At 41.2% G+C, this 14,070-nt stretch overlaps 2 protein-coding genes across 3 annotated transcripts in view; one reads left to right on the forward strand and one right to left on the reverse strand.

Annotated features, from left to right (window-relative positions):
* Window positions 1-551: 551 nt before the first annotated feature.
* Window positions 552-2,345, reverse strand: C2CD4A (C2 calcium dependent domain containing 4A). Its single transcript, XM_081292412.1, has 2 exons — window positions 2,256-2,345; window positions 552-1,742 (listed from the first exon to the last, which is right to left on the reverse strand). Exon 2 carries the CDS (start codon window positions 1,696-1,698, stop codon window positions 598-600), a length of 1,101 nt encoding a protein of 366 aa, XP_081148538.1. The 5' UTR covers window positions 1,699-1,742; window positions 2,256-2,345; the 3' UTR covers window positions 552-597.
* Window positions 2,346-7,706: 5,361 nt separating this feature from the next.
* Window positions 7,707-14,070, forward strand: part of VPS13C (vacuolar protein sorting 13 homolog C) — a 169,969-nt gene continuing 163,605 nt past the window's right edge. For both annotated transcript variants that reach the window (XM_081288661.1, XM_081288662.1), the window contains exon 1: window positions 7,707-8,472. In XM_081288661.1, the coding sequence (XP_081144787.1) occupies window positions 8,373-8,472 (100 nt within the window). In that variant the 5' untranslated portion in view covers window positions 7,707-8,372. The remainder of the gene's footprint in view (window positions 8,473-14,070) is intronic.

Raw genomic sequence — 14,070 nt, forward strand, 5'->3', positions numbered from 1 at the left:
CTTCAGGAATTAAGTGAGTTAATGCTTGTAAAACTATTATGATTATTACTTAAACTTAGAATATTAAAATGGTTTCATTTTCTCCAGTGTTTTCTCCAGCAAGCTGGGTAGTTAAGTGTATCAGATTGGTGTTCCAGGTAATTCACTGTTAACCATGGAAACACCATTTTATCTTTCTTGACTTCATTTTCATATCCAGGGTTTTAAACAGTGCTTTAGAACTGTTTAGTAAATTTGTTCATTTCACTACATCCATAAGATGGTCTCAATGGATGTAGTGAAATGAACAAATTTTAAAATGAGAAAAACCTAACACTGCACTTCCCAACAGAAGTGTGTGGTATTTAGGAGATGCAATTGGGCTATATCATTGGGAAAGTGAAGAACATCATTCCATTTGGTGAAAAGAATTATCAAACATCAAACTACACCAAAAAAATAACTTCCTTTACTGTGAAAGACAATCCAATATCATCTCTGACAATAGTGGACTGAAACGAAGGCCTAATTAGAAAAACAGATACACATTTATTTTGTACAAAGCTGCTGTCAGTGTCCAAGAGTCCCCAGCATGACAAACTCGCACGAGGGAGGGACTCAGAAGAGCAGGAGGGAGCCCAGCAGCAGCTCGCCCTGGCCAAGCAAGCGGCTCCGCTGCAGGCCACGGCCCTTGTTCTCCGCCTTGACGCGCACTGTCAGGCGGCGCACCTGGTCTTCCGTGAGCCCTTCAAAGCAGAAGTCCTGGTCTATGGAGAACTTGCGGCTCCGTCGCAACACCGAGCTGCTCTGCTTGAGCGTGGCGCCCAGCGGCTGCAGGATTAGACTGATGCGGCAACCAACCGCACGTGGCTCGGGGGTACCTCCCGCCAGGCCCTCGGCACGCAGCAGCCTGATGCGGAGGCGCCCACTATCCAGGCAGTACTCGGCTGCCAGGCGCAGGACGCAGCCAGCGCAGTCCAGAGCCACACTGCCCTCGGCCTCTAGGAGCTTGGGTCGTGGGCCCGGAGCCGGCGACTGGCACACGGGGGCCAGAGCTGTGGACTGAGAGGTGGCGCCGCCCTCCTCGTCTTCGTTCCGGTTGGAGACTGAGCGGGCGCGAGCCAAGCCGCGACTCCTCCGAGCCTTTAACGCACGGCTTAGGAGCATGTTGGGTGCTTGCAGGAGGCGGCGACCGCAGGGCCTCGGGCAGATAGCGTCCCGGGGCGGACAAGGACAGACAGGTGCCACGGCGGGAGCTGCGTCCGGGGTTCGCAGGGGCAAACGGGTGACGTCCCCTTCTCGGTTGCCCCCGTAGGTGTGCTCTCGGGGTCTGGCAGCTGGCGGCTGCAGGAGCGCGGCGGCGCGGGGATCCCCGAGAAAGAGCGACTCCTTGCGGCGCGTGTGCGGGCTCTCCAGTAGCGTGCAGAAGCCGTAGGCGGTGAGCGCTCGGGGCAAGTGAGGCAGCGAGAGCGCGGCCTGTGAGCGCGGGTCCCAGTCCGTGAGGCCAGCGCCCTCGTCAATCGCTGTATCTTCACCCCAAGAATTCCGGAGTGTAGCCAAGGCCAGGTTGGGCGCAAGTCTTGGTGGGATGCAGAACTCCGGGATACGGTCGGGAGTGAGCACGTTGGCACACGCGGTGGGCGAGCGGGCCCTGGCACGCCGGGCCCTACTCAGGAGAAGCCCCTCCCTGCTGCGCAGTAGCCTCTCCAGACACCACATCTGGTGGCAGGTGCCTATCCCCTTGACCCTGTGCTAGAGATAACCTGCAACGCACAAATGCACGTCAATTGACAGCGAGCCCAGCAGAGTGCCGCAATTTCTGTCGCGGTTTTTCTACTTCAGGGTGTTTTGCCCAGCCTCCCGCCACACAAGACAAATTGCATCTCTCTCCCTAATGCAAACTATTTTTTCAGTGATTGATTGAAAAACAATCATTTTCCCTGTCCCATCTCAAATCCGTTGTCAAATACACTTAAGGAGCTTGTTGCTTTATTATTCCTCTGCTCTTGCCTAAAGCAAGACAGAAATTCTCAAAAATGTTAGCTTCTAACTTTGGTCGCTCCGTCCTCGGTGTCAAGAGGTGCTTTGCTCTGTACATTCGTTTCCTGAATCCTTAAGGAACTACTGCACTCCAATCATCAGCTATAATTAATACAGTTTTTATCCCCTTCAGGAAACTGTAGTCCGTTCTCCTCTTTTAAAAGCCCAAATCCTCAGGAAACCGCTTCCCCGCCCCCGAGTGGAATTAAGCACGCCGCTGGGTCCCCCTTATGTACCTGGAGTTCAGGGTCAGATGGTTCCTGCAAGGTTCTGCCTGGGGCACCCACTCGGAGAGTCAGGTAGCCTCAGAGAAATTCAAAGCTCCCGCGGTGGAGTTCAGCACCCGTGTTCAAGGACAGCTGGTCTGAGCCTTTATACCCGCGGTGGAGCGAAGCTGCCTGGTAACCTGATGCCAGGCTCTTCCGTCCCTCTGCCACGTGGCTTGGATTTGCTAAGCATATTCTGGAGTCAGTTCTTTCTTCTGCTTGGGGTGACGGTATTCTCGGCAACCCTGAACAAGTTCGTTTTCTCACGATGCTCAAAAGGACAAGTCTTGACTATATCGCAGAATTATTGTGAGGCTCAATGGACAAAATGAACGTGAATGCATAGAAGCTCCCTACATCCACTTTTCAAAAGAAGACCAACGTGGGGCTTGTCTTACTCTTACCTGATACCCTTTTCCAAATCCAACCATCCCGTTGCCCAGGTTTCGAAGTTCTTTGTTTTCCGGTTTTCAGTTCTGGTTTTAGATGATCTTTGTTGATTTTAAATCACTATGATTTTAGGGGGAAGATATGGAAACATTCCATATCTTGACCTGGGTGGGGTTACAGGGGTGTATCCTTGTGTAATCTTCTAGTGTATACTTGAGATTAGACCCTTTACTGTATAATACTTCAATTTTGAAAAACCAAAACCTATTTCTTAAACTATGTGTGTTGATCTTGGATTAGAAAAATATACTGCCAAATATATGGACTGTTGGAATCATCCTTTAACTTGCGCCTATTCTGTAAGAGAGCAGATAGCTTGGGCTGAAAGAGATCTGAGGCACTTTGTTTAGGGTCTGGCTGTATAATATTTCTAAGATACTGCCTTGCAATTTTTTTTTCTCAAAATAGTATTGTATGAAGTAAACTGAATTCATGCAAAGGGGACTTAGGGTTAGGCATGTGTATTTTGTTTCCAGCACATACAAGCACTGTACTAGATAATTTACATAGTTTCTAGAATTGTCATAGAAACCCTGTGACTTCTGATCATCCTTGTTTTATAGATGAAAAACTGAGTTTCAGAGACAAAATAATTTGTCTATGGTCACAAAGTGGTGGGAGATAGAAGAAATAAATAATACCTACTAATGGATAGTAAATGCATTATTTTGGAGGTTAAATTCATACAATAATAAAAAAATACTATGCACCATGGCAGGAACATGACAAACTGCTAAATGCATAAAAGCAGTGATTATTAATGATGAAGACAGCAGGAACATTGTGTAGTGGCCAAGAAAACTGGGTCTGAAACCATATTTGATTTTGATTCCAGAATGATAGGTCACTATGAGTGGGTTACTTAACCTAAGCTCAAGCGTCAAGCATTTACCTGTAGCCTTGTCACAAACATGAAATAATGCATATGAAGGGTTTGACATAAAGCCTGTCCTTCACAATGTCAGATATACTTATTATTGCAGAAAAAAATGTTCATTAGTCCATTCATTCATTCAAAGCAGTATTTATTGAATGCACCCTGGGTTCTAGCCACCATACTGGGCAGGTGGATCCAGGCTGCACCAGATCATATCAGTTATGTACATTCATCAGAAGAGGAGTGAAATGATGAAGATAAAATACTTGAATTCCAAATAGCTAAGGCAGATATGAGAAGAGACTATTGAACACTATATATTTAATCTGGGAGGCAAAATTGGAAGGTCCCTGGGTTTTTCATGCCATTGGCTAACTACTTCTTTGTCTTGATATCACTTCTACTCCTGGTCAAAATTCTTGGGTCAGGGAAAAATCCGTGGGAGATTTATCAAATTATATGCTTCAAGGCCATGTGTATGTGTTCTGACTCAACTTTCCTCAAGAGACAAAATACTGTTAGTTCTGTAAGAGCACAGTGTCTTTGATTAAAATGATGAACACAAATCATAGTTCACCGTCTGAGTTGGATAAATTGTTAATCAAGTTCATAATCTGTTTGAGTCCAAGTTATAAAATGGAGAAGTAATATATACACATAAGACTGTTATGAGGGCTAAAAGGGTATGAAAATGCTTGATGGGTAGCAAGTACTGGCTAACAGCTGCTATTTATAATATTATTATTATACACATTTGCTTAGCCAGGGATTAGCTGATTCACACAAAGATTCCATTAAAAACATTTCTCTGCCCAGCCAAGCAAAGAAGATTTGCATTTTTTTTTAACAATTCACCTTCTTCACTTATTCCTTAAGTAAGCATTTCCTGTACAACATTTCCTGAAAACAGCAGAGATGTGCCCTCATGTTCCTGGTCCTCTTTGACCACATTAGGCCTTATGTTTCACTTAACAGCATGAAACTACCAGTACTCGGGAGGATGGTGTAATAAGGTCAGGCCAAGTGCCTGGAACACACAAATCTACTCAGAGGAAGACTGTGGTTGTTCTGAGCTTACAGGTGTAGCCATAGGAACATCCAATAATGGAGATGAAAAACAATTCTGTGAAGTGAACATAAATAGATTACACATCATTGAGGCTAGTGGTTCTTCAGAGTAAAAGAAAACTAAACATTTAAAAGCAGACTTAATGGGAAGGGGGAGATTAGGAGAGATTGGTGAATGAGTAAAATGTAAGAAAGGAAGCACAAGTTGTAGTGTTCTATGGCACAGAAGAGTGATAGCTAACACTAATTAATGTGTTGCATATCTCAAAATGGCTAGGAGGAGAACTTTGAATATACTCACCATAAAAAAGAAAACTGATAAAAAAAAGTTTAAGGTGGTGGATGTGCTAATTACCCTGATTACATCATTTCTCAATGTATGTATTAATCAAAACATCACTTTGTACCTCATTAAAATGTACACTTACTATGTGTCAATCAAAATTAGAATAAAAAAGCAGACTTACAAAAGAGTACACAGATTGGGTGTTAAGGAAAACAAGAAGGGAGTTTACAATTAATAAAATAACTGGTGTTTTAACTCATAAATCTCATCCAACCCAATAGAATATAGAACTTGGAGCCCTGGAACAAACACCTTAGAAGTCAAGACATGGGGGTTTTCCTGGCACTCAGTGTTTCTACTTGTCCAATAAAGGGGGTGGATTAACCAGATGATCCTTAAATTTCCCTCTGGTGCACATACTGTGTTACCCACTCCTGTGCTTTCTCCTAGTTTCTAAGTTTTGTTTTTCTTTTTCTTCTCCTCCTTCCTTTCTGACCCACTCCTGGCCTGCTCCTTATTGTTGTTCTTTTCTTTCTTTTTTTTTGGCAGTACTGGGGATTGAACCCAGGGGCGCTCTATCACTGAGCTACATACCCAGCCCTCTTTATTTCTTGAAAGGAGGTCTTGCTAAACTGCCCAGGCTAACTTTATACTTGCAATCCTCCTCCTACCTCAGCCTGTAGTAGCTGGTATTACAGGTGGGTACCACCATGCCCAGTTCCTTCCTAAGTTTTCATATAGTCTATGCTCTCATGTCTTGTACTCTACCTTTCTCCAGTATTTCCTTTAGTTCCTAAATTCCCCTTTTTTCCTCTGAAACCCACAGAGTTGGTTGGGGAATGGGGTATGGGTGTGGAATAGTATGAAGTTAATATTTCTTTTAACAAATAAGAGTTATTAACTTTTAAACCATCCCTTACTTTTGACTTTTTAAAAACAGAAATAATATTTTACTAATCTGCTTTCGCTGTTCATTCCTCACTGCAGTAATTACCTTTTTGTTGTCCTTCTCATTTTTTTTTTTTTTTTTTTTTGCAGTGGTGGGGACTGAACCTAGGGCCTCATGCATGCCAGACAAGTGCTTTACATAGTGCCACACCTCCAGCCCCTTCTCATTCATTGTTCTTAAGTTAGACTGAAGGTAAGAACTATAATTACTAGAATGTTCATTTTCTTCAGTTAGCCTCTGTATCAAATTTCTTTTGGGTATGTTAGGGTGCTAGTGGTGTTTTTTGACATTAGTTTTGTTTTAAATTGGGACCATAAATTGATGATTTCTGCAGGCATATACAAATTTATCAAAAACAAGCCCAAAATGGAAAACGTTAAAATTTAAAAGCTATATGGTAAAGTTTGTTTGTACTATTTGACAATAACATTATTTGTACTAAAATTTTTGAGCTGACTATTCCACCTTGAGAATTTTTACTCTGCCTTTTACCTTCAAAATCTCTGAGAATTACTAATAGCCTGGTAATGATTAAACTGAATAATTATTGACAGAGGGAAGGGTGGCAGTGCTTTAGGGAAGGTAAGGAAATCAATACTTGCTGTGTATTTTGGGTAACTCATTTAACATTCCTGAGCTTAATTTTTGTTCATAATGGGAACAATGCCCACCTTGCCCTAATAATATAAAAGTTTTAACTAAAAACATAATGAAATGGAATGAAGCATATGAAAGCACACTTATATGTTATTCTCTCAAAACTGTGAAGTAATATAGAAGTGTAAGGGATTAATATAAAAGGCATTATTAGCATTGCTCACTTCTCCCACAAGATTATGTTTTCTTTTTCACTTCCTTGACCATGTCATGCTGCCTGTGCTGGCTTTCATATTGTCTTTCACTGTTATTAATACATCCTTGCATTGGTTTCTTTTTTTATGGTACATGCCTTATCTGAACAAGAGTATATTTTTCTTTACATTTGCCTCAGTCTACAGTAAATGTGAATGTACGAGGGGAGAGGGATTAGTAGGGAGTATGATTAGAAAGAATTTGGGGATAGATTGAATAGGGTGTCCTAAACACTTTATTGGAGATTTTTGAGTAGGTGACTAATTTGAGTTTATCTGTGATGGAGAAATTCAGTCAGAAAAGATTGGAGAAAGGCAAAACTGGAGGCCATTTAGTAGGTTAACTGTACAGCTCATGGGGAATACAAGAATTTAGAAAATATGGCAAAAGCACAATAGACAGGCTGTTACTAGATTGTACATGAAAGATGGAAGTCCAAAGTGCCTTCTAGTATTTCGTCTGTGTGTCAGCAAAGAAAAACAAATGGTGAAGGTTTTGCTTTCTGTCAAAGTGGAAGATAGAGGCAGATGCTCATAGTACTGGCTAGTACTATGGTTCTTTGTAGCCGTTTTCTTCAGAGAAATTATTTTTCCTTTAGGTTCAATACAAGCCTAGGATGTTCAAAAGCAATACATACACAGTCTTTAAGACATGACCTCTACCTTGTAGCAAAGCATTTAATAAATGCTTGCGGCTACAAGTAATCTTTGTCTTAGGTTTCTGTTTGCTGTACTGCAACAGTTTTTTGAAATATACTTAAGTCAGAAATCCTCCAGTTCTTTAAGGAGAACTGGTTGGGGGGGGGGTTTACATTTCACAGGGTGGAAAGTCCTCGCAGTATAAAAGCTGCGCTTTGAATATCTTGCCACAGTATAAGCAATTCAATGACAGAATGGCCAAAATGATATAACAACATGCAACCCAGAGTTAAGGAAAAAAAAAAAAGAATTACGTTTGATCTTTATTTCCACGCATATTCAGTTCCCCTTCTATCTGCCATTTGGTGCGGTTTTGCCCCTCCTCCTCTGGCTTTTAAATTATTAAAGTGTGTTTTCAAGAAGAAAAAAGCGGAGGCCTTGCAGCCGGCGGAGTCAGAAGCTAGCAGGATAGACCTCGTGGATTCACTCCGCCTGAAGCTTGGAGGAAGGGGTGGTGGCCCGGGACACACCCAGAGCGGACCACAGGCCCAGGAGTGCGGGGACCAGCGACGCGGAGCTGCTTTCGCCAGTACTGTGGGCTCCGCGGGCCCCAAGGTCGGCAGCAGGGGCGCTAAGGCAGAGCGGTTACGTACAGGTCCTTGAGCTCCTTTTTCTTCTCCAGCGTCCTCCTCTCATACAGGCCGCTAGGGCAAGGTGGGCAGGATCCGCGTGGAACTTCCCTCCGCCCGCCGCTCGGGGGTGCCTGGCGGCGGTGGCAGAGGAGTCCGGCCAGACCCACGTGCTTCGGCGGCAGCGGCGGCGGCGGCGCGCCTGCGCACGGGCGAAGTCACGCGCTCGGCGGTGGGCGGGCCGGCGCTGGAGGGGCTGTCATTCGCGGTGCGGGTCGCCGCCCTCAGCTGCGCCTGGCGGTTCCGGCTCCTCCTTCTCCCTCCGCTACGGCCCTACCATGGTGTTTGAGTCGGTGGTCGCGGACCTGCTGAACCGCTTCCTGGGGGACTATGTTGAGAACCTGAACAAGTCCCAGCTGAAGCTGGGCATCTGGGGCGGTAAGCGCGAGGGCGCGGGGGCCCACGCCACGGGCTCCCGTCTTCCGGCCCCTGCCCAGGCCCTAGTCCCAAGCTGCCCGAGACTCCGCTTCACAGGGCTCTGGAGGGGCCCCAGGTGCGACAGGTGCGGGGCGCAGGCGGCCTATGCCTGCCGCCACCTCGGGCTCCGGGGGATGCACTGGAGCTGGTCCCCGCTTCTGGAGTTCCCACCTTTCCGGTCCCTACTATCGCTGCCCCGCCCACTTCGGGGGTCCCCTTTGGCTTCACAGTATAGAAAAAGCCGCGTCTGCTGGTGGAGTGAGCGTGGTCATGAACGCTGTCACCAAAGAAAAAGACATTTTTCTCAGTTATCTTCCTTACCATTCTAGGAAGCGGGAACTGGATTTTTTCTCTACAGAATAGCAAGGTTTGAGGGAGGGTTTGGCAGGGGAAGGTCATTAAGAAGCAAGGCATGTCGATAGGGACTCTTCCTCTTAATGCTTTCGGCTCCTGAGAGTGATTTTTTTTTTTCCCTCTGAGTATTTTTTTCTTCAACACGAAGAAGACTTTCAGTTTCGTGTGGAGAGCATGAGAGATTCAAGTCATAAGCAACAACATCATTAATTAGGTGCCTGCTTGGTTTCATGCCCAGGGATGTATTGCCAACGTTTTATCCTGGAGATTAAGTCTATACAAGTAGATAATGAGTAGTATGCTTGTGCAATTTCCAAAAAAATCATTTACACAAATTATGTGTTAAGCTTTGGAGATGTTGGAAATATGTTCTTACTCTACACGAGATCTGGGTATTTTGCAAGCTTTGGGGGGAAATCCGAAAAACGGCTCATATGGATGAAAGTGCTTTTTATTTATTCAACGAATATACCCTATCTTAATAGGGTAACTCCTAGCCCAGTTGCTGTTCAGCACTAGAAGTATGGCTAGTGTGAATTGGGATGTACTCCAATTATAAAATACACACTGTGTTTTGAATATGAGCATTTCTCTAAGCCAGGAAAAGAAAAATGATGCAACAACTCATTACTAATTTTTTATGTCAATTATGTGTTGTAATGATATCTGAATATATTGGGTTAAATTAGATATATTATTTAAAATTTTGTTTGCCTTGTTTCTTTTTACTTTGTTTTTTAGCCTGGCTCCTAAAATTTATGGTTATGTATGTGGACCACGTATTAGGCAATGCTGTTATGGAACCAGGAGTGCTGCTCTGAATTGTATGGGAGCCCCATTTGTTTTCATAGGTTACTACTCATCATTTGATTGGTTCACTGGGGTTTGCCCAACAGTACATACTTTGCTTAACCCCCACCAATATAATGTAAAAGAAAGGAAAATGAAAGCTACATTTAAGGAATTAAATACCCAGTGTCTTTTGCAGAAATCAAGTGTTTTCTTCATAATATGGATGGTAATGCCAATTTTTTCTTATAGGTTGTAAACATTTGAAATCTGAAAAAGCACTTGGTTCTAGGCTGGTTAGTGTGCTGTGATATACAAGCCATTTACCTCATGAGCCTTAGTTTCATTATCTTAATTTAAACTACAGGAAAAAAATTTTTCAAATTTTGAAAAGTTTGAATCATACCAGACAATATGATAGTTCCATGTAACTTCTATACCAGTTTTAGCAAGCAATAATATTGTGCTATAATTACCCCTGAATTTTAAACAAAGAAATAAAATGGTTAGAGTCTAAGATTCTTTCATACAAAATCTTCTTTGAAATTAGAGGTTTTACTAGATACCACTGAGGGTCTTTCCAGTGTCAGTATTCTGTGATTCTGACTGTAAATGTTTTTACTGTGACATTGAGGAGAATACTGTCTGAAGATTTTAAATTTTTTTTAGAACTGAAATTGAGGTACCCTGATTTTATGTAATTGTTTCCTACCCACCCCAAGCTTGGTAGCATCTAGGAAAGGAGACTCTTTTTCATCCTGTTCCCCCAGCCCCCCCCCCCCCCCCCAATCAGTATTAACTTATAGACCTGATCACTTCTTTCACATATTGTGTCCAGTGTCCAATCAGGGATTCCCTCAGCTATCAGCCCACATCTCTGGGTCTATGAAGTTTTGCTACCTTTAATTTTTGTATTGCTAAAAAGAAAGTGAGAAATCATGAATTTTTACAGTTATTTCTCAATATATTGTCTTAATAGCTGTAGTTCCTCTTAAAATATAAAGGCAAATGTCTGTGTTGGGTTATTTCTGTTCTTTGAAAATAAGGTGAAGAAATTTATATTAAATGTTTTAGGGCAAATAAATGGGAAAATTAAAAATTGATAAAATAGTTGGTATTTGGGAACTGTGGTGTTAATAAGGTTCAAAAAGAATTTACCATTTTATATAGTTTTACTTGAAAACTATTTACATTAGCAAAATAAGGTTTACATGTTTGATTTTTCAGTTTTTTTTTGTTGAATTTTTAAGTCTTGAAAAAGAAAAATTCATCCTGTAGAACTTTCATATACTGATATTATTTTTCTTTGGTTTCTTTGGAGATAAACGAAATTGATACTTCCTAATTGGAGTGCCTAGTGTAAGACAGTGGTTTTCAATTAGGGTGACTTTGCTCCCCAGGGAGGGTATTTGGCAATATCTGTGACATTTTTAGTTGTCACACTGTGGGCAGAGGTGTGCCACTGACATGTGGATATACCCCAAGGACACTTCTGAACATCCTGCAGTACAGGGGACATTTCTCTGTAATGAAGAATTATTCAGCCTCAAATGTAAATTGGGAAACCCTGGTCTAATGGGAATATGGAATGTCTTTTGCAATTATAGGCAAGCTGGACATCTTAGTAAGAAGTGAAGAATGGATTTAGAGGAAGTATATATTATTATTATGAAATATCTAACCCGAAAGAAACAGATGTCTTTAAAAGTTACTAAAGGGTATCATCTCAGTAAAAATTCATAATATTTTCTTAGATGATCTCAGGAAGTAAATATTGTGTTACCATAACTTGAAAGATTGTGCTGTGTATACATTCATACACATATAGCATTCACAGTGAAATCCATATTCAGGGAAACATTGCAGAGTGAGAAGGATGGAGCAAATTTTTGAAATGTCTAGAATCAGATGTACACTCCAGATACTGCTATTAAAATTGGAGAAGCAAAAAAACAAAAAACAAGCAAAAGCACCCAAACCAAATAACCAAACCCCCTGCTATTTTCTTTTTATTTTATCCTTAAATAATAAAAAAATAATGCCAAATGATTCCGCTGAATTGTTAAAAATGATTTAGGCAGAATGCTCTTTTAAAAACTCTTCCTGTTGTAGAAAAATGAGGCCTTGATTATTTATTGGGGTAACTCAGGCACTACATTTTAACTCTGTAAGCCTCAGTTTCCTAACCTATAAAATGGATATGTAACACTGTAATATAAATGAAGTGAAAATCCTTTGTAATTGTTAATATTACTGATAGTAGTGATGGAAACAGCTTTATTTGTTCTTTTTTATTTTCACAAGTCTGTTTCTTTTAACTACAGATTTCTGGGGTTTTATATTCAATACTTGTAGAGCTAACAGTACAAATCTAAACATTTATTATCCCTGAAATTTCTTAAATAACCTATTTGTATTTGAATTTAACTTAATACTTATATTATTTACCAGCTGCTTTGTAAGTTAGATTTTCAGTGGTTTAGAAAAGTGCCTGATGGGCAAGTGCTGCTTATGCAGATAGGAACGTTTATCTAGGTTTTTGTTGCCCACAAGCTGGTACCAGGAGATAAAATGCACAGCCTTTAGCTATTTGAGGTGTGTCCAGGATATAATTGTTTTAGGAATAACATATTTGAAAAGGTATGTTGAAATCTAGGTCTTTTGCAATTTGTTTTAAATAGTATTGGTGCAATGTAGAATCTTTGTTAGTTTGATTTTTCAAAGTGATTTTACTATGGAGGAGCAAGAAAATTTTCCTTTCAGAACTCTATGGCTCTTCCGTCCCTTGGGCTTGTGGAATAAGCTAGAGACTGTGATGTGTTGGATGCAAGGGTGGCTGTTGTTACCAGGAATAGGTCCAGGTAGTGTGCATTCACTTTGTAGCTCTGTAAGGCAGGCTCTGCCTATACTGTTTATTGTATTGTCCTTTACCCTATCCTTGTTACTTCCCCCTCCACTGCCAGTGGGTGGTGAAGTATCCCCCATTTGAAATGTTTGGGACTGGAATTGTTTTGTAATTAGGATTTTTTTTTTCAGATTTTTGGAATATATGTATATATATATAATGAGATTTCTTGGGGATGGGCCTCAAGTCTAAACACAAAATTCATTTGTATTTCATATATACCTTAGACATATAGTCTGAATGTAATTTTTAAATAGTATTTTTAATATACCTATGTTTTGACTTTGATGTCACATGAGGTCAGGAGTGGAATTTTCTGCCTGTGGCATCATCTCAGCCCTCAAGTGTTGGAATTTTGGAGGCTTTTGGATTTCAAATTTTGGTTTAAGGATGTTCAGCCTGATTTTTGGAGCACAGCAGCATAAGGAAGGAGAATGAGCACGAGACCAGTGCCAGGAATGAGGAAACCTACCTTCTAATTCTTCAACTCTGGTATTGCCCAGTTATGTGTTTTTTGACAAGTCACCGACCAGTGACTACTTGTTCTTTTCTTTTCTTTCTTTCTTTTTTATTTTTATTTTTTGTGGTGCTGGGTATTGAACCCAGGGCTTTGTGCATGTGAAGCAAGCAATCTACCAACTGAGCTATATCCCCAGCCCGACTAATTGTTTCTCATCTATAAATGAAAGAGCTGGACCAGGTCTTCTTCTCTTTTGGGTTTAAACTTCTGTGAGTTGAACTAGGCCTAAGCAGTCCAAGCTCTTTCTTAGTAAGTGGTACTGCCACTGCCTTTGCATTCATAATGAGAAATGGTAGTCAAGAAATATATTTATTTTTCATTTGTGTTCTTCACTTGGTAATGGTGAGTACTTCACTCGTACTTCACAGTCAGTATGACAAGATAGTTAATAGGTTCATGCTGGTATTTGTGAATCCAAATCTAATATTACATTGTCTTAACGCTAGCGTAAGACAGCTTGAGAATGAAAGAAATATTTTTTTTCCTTTGCATTAACATATTAAAAAAACCTTAATATTTACATATTTCTAAGCCTGTAGAGAGAGTTCTTAAACATAATTCTCTTCTCCAGGCAAATGCTTTGTATAATGGAGGCCACCTTTCTCATTAACTTGTCCTGTAGCAAATAAACAACAATAAAGAGTTCAATACCATAGAATAGCATACTATTAGTTAAAGAAGTGCTTAAAAGTTTAAGCTGGAAAACACTTTCCACATATTTAAATACCATCATTAATTAAAAATTCACTCCATTTTTAGAAATAGAGCTGAGAGTTAATACTTTGGTAATCATTCTGCTAGAAAGATCCTCTGCATTACTCAATATCATAAGATCCCTATGATGTGTTGAAAAGGAGAAAGTTCAGTGGTGACATTGTAGCTTTCCTTCTTCTTCCACCAAGACTTCCTGTTTCAATAGGGAAATGGAAAAAGTAAGAGTCTATACTATTCCTTTTTTCTTCAACCTCTTCTCCCAGCAGTCACTGCCACC

The sequence above is a fragment of the Spermophilus citellus genome, assembly GCF_964194105.1.
Source record: "Spermophilus citellus genome assembly, chromosome: 4".
Taxonomy (NCBI): domain Eukaryota; kingdom Metazoa; phylum Chordata; class Mammalia; order Rodentia; family Sciuridae; genus Spermophilus; species Spermophilus citellus.

Bases quoted from the DNA above. Each gene is read 5' to 3' on its own strand.
- C2CD4A (XM_081292412.1), bottom strand. From the start codon at position 1,698: ATGTGGTGTCTGGAGAGGCTACTGCGCAGCAGGGAGGGGCTTCTCCTG.